The sequence below is a fragment of the Harpegnathos saltator genome, unplaced genomic scaffold (assembly GCF_003227715.2).
Source record: "Harpegnathos saltator strain DR-91 unplaced genomic scaffold, Hsal_v8.6 scaffold83, whole genome shotgun sequence".
NCBI classification, from domain to species: domain Eukaryota; kingdom Metazoa; phylum Arthropoda; class Insecta; order Hymenoptera; family Formicidae; genus Harpegnathos; species Harpegnathos saltator.
The window spans coordinates 450,351-456,662 of record NW_020230682.1 but is presented as its reverse complement, the minus strand read 5'-3'; the positions used below and the strand labels follow the sequence as shown (position 1 = coordinate 456,662).

The following is a 6,312-nucleotide window of genomic DNA, read 5'->3' as shown; positions in this document are numbered from 1 at the left end:
TTTTCCATATTTGTTTTTGAAAACGTCCAATTTTAACCCTTAAGCACTAGGGTGTTGATACCTGCTGTTATCAGGACATGCGAATTTTTACGTATAATTTTTCTTATTATTTTTTTATAAAATTATAAAGATTTTTGAACATTATAAATCCTAGCAGGACACCGCCGTGCTGCTCTTTAGTGGCAGAAGTTAAAAAATATTATCGGGTGAATTTTCAACCATCTTAGAGGTTAGGGGTTAATCTCGATGCTGAAATGGTGTAAAATCATCGAGGGATCTCTCCTCCGCAAGTGTCTCTCTCCGCGACATCCCTTTCGAGACGAATTGTCCTCTATTCTGTTTCCAAATATTCCGGATCAACTACAAACTTCCCAGATCAGACATTTATAATTTCACGGAATAAACTGGCCGTCGATCGTTTGTAGCCTTTTCCATTTTCCTCAGAGCCTGTCGAACGGTATCGCGTATCAAGTTTTCGCAAACCAGAGGCGAAAGGTCAATCGCTAACTACCTGGCTATACACTCTGCCTCCCTCCCTGGCCTCCTGTCTCACTGTCGGCCACAAAAGATTACAAAAGTCAAAGGCAAGCCGCGATGCAAAGTGTTCGACATTTCGTTTTTTCCGTCGGCCGAGCGATCTCGCTCTTCTCCGCGATTCTGCCGTCAGCGCCACCGTCGATGGACAAAAAAAGCCGGCGAAAACACGTCCCATGTCTAATTACGCCCTCGGTGCGAATTAGCGCGGGCGAAGGCGACTCCTCGCATCGAGATCGGCGCAGACGGATCTTTCCGGCGATCTCGAGGCGGACACGGCGATCTCGAAGCGGCGCGGCGTTCCGCGCGGACAGACTCGGCGAACTTGAACTTGAGAAAAAATATATGCGGCCGTCGCCTTGAAGAGTTCCTCTGTCGGCGATGAGATCCGGTTGAGTGAGAGAACAAGAGGGAAGGGGAGGGGAGGGAGGGAGAGGCGGCCACGCCGAAAGAGGAGCGAGACAGTATCGAGAAAATTGTATTAGCGCGGAGGCCACGCACGCGAACGACGTCGACGATCCCGGCGTCGAAGTCGTTTCACCTTGCGCTTGCTTTTATTTCCTTGATTACGCCGTGACGTAAATCGCCGGCGGCGGCCAGCCACCGAGTGCGTCGAGCGAATTACAGCCGGCGGCGATCGCTGCGCGTTCGTTCTCCTCTCCGCTCGAGCCGTTCGACCTGCGGAGATTCTCGATATCCGCTCGACGGCTAATTGAATTGTCGCGTTATCTTTGACAGGTGTTATCTGTTCTTGGCCGGTCCGTCAGCTACCGAATGGCCTTGCCCGGGCTACCACCTTTCTGTTGTGTGAGTCACGAGATAACGCGACGATAACGCGGGGTAATAGCGGAAATTAATAACAACGAACCGCGAGAGAGAGAGAGAGAGAGTGCAGCTCTTTCTCTCTCTCTCTCTCTCTCTCTCTCTCTCTCTCTCTCTCTCTCTCTCTCTCTCTCTCTCCTCGCGCTGCTGGGCATCGAGCGACACGGATGTGTCGTGATATCGATTGATTTCCCAAGTCTAATCATCTAATCATCCAATTGATCGAAAACTGTGGAACGTTGAAGTTTAATATATTAACGTATAATGGCTACGAAGGGGAACATAAAAATAGTACTGCGGATGCAAAAAGCGGCCGAATGATATTCTAAATATAATTTTGTGACAAATATAATTTAAGTGCATGCAAAAGTTTTGGTCTTTTTTCCAGCCCTCTAATGTAATTATTTTAAATTGAAATATTTTCCCGTCGTTTTGTATTTTTGCAAGGTTGGTATTGAATTTTCTAAAATGCCATTTATATCTTGTGATTCATTTTTAAGGTGCACATAACCTTAAAAACAAAACTTTCGACACTGCATTTGATTTTGCCATTAATGTAGAAAGCTGTCCCGAATCCATCCACGAATCTTTACATTTAAGATTATTATACATGATCCACTTTTCATCGTCAGTAACAATTGGCGTTTCAGAAAGTTCAATACCAATCTTGCAAAAACACAAAACGGCGGGAAAATATTTCAAACTTTTGCGTACACTCGACAGATGTGATAGTAAATAAACATTTAAGCATTTAAAAAAAATGTTTTGAAGAGCTTCGATATCGGAAATAATTATCATTATCAGGTTAAATCAGAATTTGTTAATCGACAAAAATTGATAATTGACTAGGACTTGTGGCGATTCGGTGATGATAACCGTGTTCGATTAATGGCTGAATTAACGATTGCGCGAATAATTCGTTGAATAATTTGTTAATTCATTCATGAGCATTGTGCGAATTACACGCACTTCGTACAAAATTTTCTATAAGCTTTTCTATAATTTTTCAACTAACTATTCCGCGTGCTATCAAACGGTAATAACGCGATGTACGATAAAAAAGAAAATATATCGAATTGATTCGAATACACGATGGACAAATAATCCACGTAAGGATGAATATTGCGAATAGAAACACACTCGAGGGATTAATAAACGATGATCGTGTCTGAACAGGACACGCTGGGAAAAGTATTGTTTTATACTGCATTTTATATAGTCCCTTTCTTTTTATATATCCTTTCTTCTCTCTTCCTCTCCTCTTATCTATAGCAACTTCTTACTACTTACAACTGGTGGTGGAAATCTCGGGGAATGGGGTGAGGGTGCAAAGTTGCGAGTGAAAACTGAAGTGAAGAAAATCAATTTATTGACACTAATAAATTGCGCAAACATAACACGTCGCGCTCGCTGCGACGAGCCCGGCGCGATCGCAGCGGTGCGCTCATCGCTCGCTATCGTCCGGTGATCGGTCCATGGAGTGCCTCGGTGAAAAAATCCGCAGTTGATGGTCCGGCTCGAACCAGGGACCCGGGTCGAGCTTACAGCAGAACAGGCGCCGAGTACGCGGCCGAGTACGCAGGCGCGACAGCGTGGGTACCGTAGGCCAAGGGTGCGTAAGCCGCAGCCGCGAACGGAGCCGCAGCGAACCGAGCCGCAGTTGCGACCGGAGCCGCAGCGAGCGGAGCCGCAGCTACGAACGGAGCCGCAGCCGCGAGCGGAGCCGCGGCGAGCGTGTTGTAATTCCTGGCGACGTATTGGCTGCTACTGGCGGTGACGATCGGCGCCGGCACGGCCGCGATCGCGGGCGCCGCGGCCAGGAGGGCCCCCGGCGCAGGAGCAGGTGCAGGCGCGGCGGAAACCACGGCCAGGAGGGCGGCGAGGATGTACTAGAAGAACCAGTCGGTGCACTCGTTAATTAGCGGAGATTGCGAGCGCGCCGGTGGCCTGGCTAGATGAGAGCGAAATGAGCGCGCAAGTGCGCTGCCGGGTGCAAGGGGGAGCTAGTCGTTCTCGTAATTTTACTCGCGGGGGAATCTCGTTTGGATGGATATATAGTGGCGTGTTTCGCCCCGTAAGGATGAAAAGGAACTCCGTGACGCGGAGGCGAGCGCGAATTTTCCTATGAATCTCGTCCTCGTGAGAAATTTAAATGAATGTAAATATATTGATGCAATAGCTCGATCATTGGGATTAAACGATTTTGGAGAAAAATGTAGCGATTAATGTAACAGTAATTGATGATTAATGTAGTTGCTCAATAATAAATCGTAAATATTGATTGATAAGTGTGATAATTAATAATTAATGAAAGAGTTCAATAATTAAGTAGATAATATTCTAGTTATTCCAACGATTCCGTATTATGATTAGTTAGATATTTGATCTAAAAGGAAACGTAATGAATGGTATGATGATAATTGGTAATTAACGCGGTGGTTCAATAATTAATTACTGTGAGTAATAATTTATAAATAATATAAAGTAATAGTAATTATTAGTAATAATTAATATACGTATTCAATAATTAGTTAGACGATATTCTAAATGTTTTAACAACTGACAAGTTAACTTGTCAAGTAATTGCAAAGGGGGAGGCACTCACCAGCTTGGACATGTCGTACTGTTTAGCGTCGAGAGTGATGCTCGAAGCGGAGGAAGAAGCTCGAAGGATCTGCTTTCGGTGTCCAAAAGCAAAAGCCTTTATACCGCTTACTTGAACCCCCAACTGGCACTTCATCAAGGTCGCCAGCGTCGCTACCTCCTGGTTCGCGAGCAAGCAATGTCGACGATGAGCGAACCGCGCCTCTTTCTTTCTTTCTTGGCACGACTCTTTCGCCGAGCACGACAAGCATCCTCAAGTGGCTCTCCTTTCGAAGTCGATGTTTTCGTCACCGATGTGCAACGGTTCAACGGCCTTCAGTTAACGATTAGGGGACCGCTACTTGCGCCAATCATCGTTTCATGTTTACCAAATCCCCGCTTGAAAGACGATTGAAAGAAATACCAACTCTCAATCTTCGGGTTTCTTCAAAAATCTCTTTTTCTAGTTGCAACAGCTTTTCAGTAAATTTCGCAACGTATCCAATGACGGAATCCGTCGTTTAATAATTCTCAGAAGATGAATATCCCAGCATCAGCTTGCGAATGCACTTATCGGACATATTCTGAAGCTTGTCAAGGCAGGAATATGTTGCCATCTTTTCTTCTGATTATATCGTGCACAGAACTATGTTGCACCTTATGTAACCCTTCTTGCCTAGTTACGTGGTCGAATACAATTGTGTGGCAAGGTTGCTGCGACAGGGAGAATGATTACGTTATGTGGAAGCGCTTTACGGCTTACGGGCGGTTAACAATTAGCGGACATTTATTCGCAGAATTATACGTAAAAAGAGTCAACAGGCCGAGAATCGGCGACTCTGTAGCGTGAACAAAGCATCCACGGACCCAATGATCCACATGGGACCAAGCGCTGCTAATTTGGTTCACGACCAGCTGTGAGCTAATCCGCGCAGATCCGTCATCAACAAATAACGTTATTGACAATGCTTTAAATAGAGAGCGAGAGAAATTGATAGCATGAAGTTTAAATAGCTCAATGGTAAGGGTAGTCGCCGCGAAAGGTCCTGGGTTCGAATCCCGTTAGGGTTTGGTTTTTTCTTCACCCCTTGGCATTGTTTCGTTCTTCTACGACATTGACAGAGGGAAAGCGGCGTGTTCGCAGACGAACAGAGCGAGCGAACGAGCGAGCCAGCGAGCGAGAGAGAGAGAGAGAGAGAGAGGGAGAGAGCTCTTTCGCTGAACTCTGCGAATAAATGTCCGCTAATTGTTAACCGCCCGCCGTAAAGCGCTTCCACATGACGTAATCATTCTCCCTGTCGCCGCAACCTTGCCACACAATTGTATTCGATCACGTAGCTAGGCAAGAAGGGTTACATAATCGCTGGCCGGCCACTCTCGTTTACATAATTCCGATTGGACAGAGATCCCCTGTGAACGTAAGCATGTTTAGCAGTAAACTGACTTTGCAGTTTACTGCTACGCTTCGCTCGATTTAAGGCCACATGTGGCTTCATCGAGGAGTTTCAATTAGAAAGATCTAATCTAACTTGCCAGCTCGGATTCTCTCATCATTATCGAGTCGTTAATAATTTTCCATCGACTCAAAGAGTAACGGTAGTAGCAATAGTAACAATAACGATGATGATGATGATGATGATGACAAATGATAATTAAGCGGGATCCACAATAGAAATCGTAAAATCCTAAGTCGTAAGAAAATTGACCAATCGCAGTCTCGATTATCCTCCTTGCGCTCAAAGATCAATTACGATTGATCAATTTTTCCTTACGACCTTACGACTTGCTCAAGATTTTACAATTTCAATCGTAGACCCCACTTTATTTTATCGAACGTTGATAAACGGACGGAAGATTTGGTATTTGGCATTAAATGTCTGTCAATTACCAGAGATCAATCATATGAAAGTGGATGGTTCTCGACAAAGTTCATCCTATTGTTACATGACTAATCGCTACTTGCGCTAAAACCAAACCCGAACGCGCAATAACACACCCCGATCGGGACCTTGAGCACCTTCGCAGCCGGCGAATCAGCCGGATCCATCAGTCGACGTGGTCGAAGCATTGTTCCGATGCGCTCCGAGTCGTCATTGCGAGTCAGGTCGCGACTTTAGCACGACATTCTGGGTCACGCAGGCCCAGGTAACCTAGGTGGCCGACGCTTTATGTAACGCTGCCGCGATGGCTCACGTAGCCGAGGAAAGTGCGCCTCACGGCCGATCGCGATCGACGACAAGCGCGGAGACGGACGTCGCTGAGCTTCTCTCGCCGCATCCTGGAGTTCCTGTTCGCGGGGCGAGTAGGAGAGGCACATGGGAGCCTTCAGCCTGCTGCGATTACTTCAGCGAGGCGGCCGGTAGCCGGCGACTC

The 6,312-nt window shown here is 46.2% G+C and overlaps 1 protein-coding gene across 1 annotated transcript; it reads right to left on the bottom strand.

Annotated features, from left to right (window-relative positions):
- Nucleotides 1-2,708: 2,708 nt before the first annotated feature.
- On the bottom strand, nt 2,709-4,111 carry LOC112590472 (cuticle protein 10.6). Its single transcript, XM_025307103.1, has 2 exons — nt 3,962-4,111; nt 2,709-3,245 (listed from the first exon to the last, which is right to left on the bottom strand). Exons 1-2 carry the CDS (start codon nt 4,094-4,096, stop codon nt 2,898-2,900), a joined length of 483 nt encoding a protein of 160 aa, XP_025162888.1. The 5' UTR covers nt 4,097-4,111; the 3' UTR covers nt 2,709-2,897.
- Between the last annotated feature and the right edge of the window lie 2,201 nt (nt 4,112-6,312).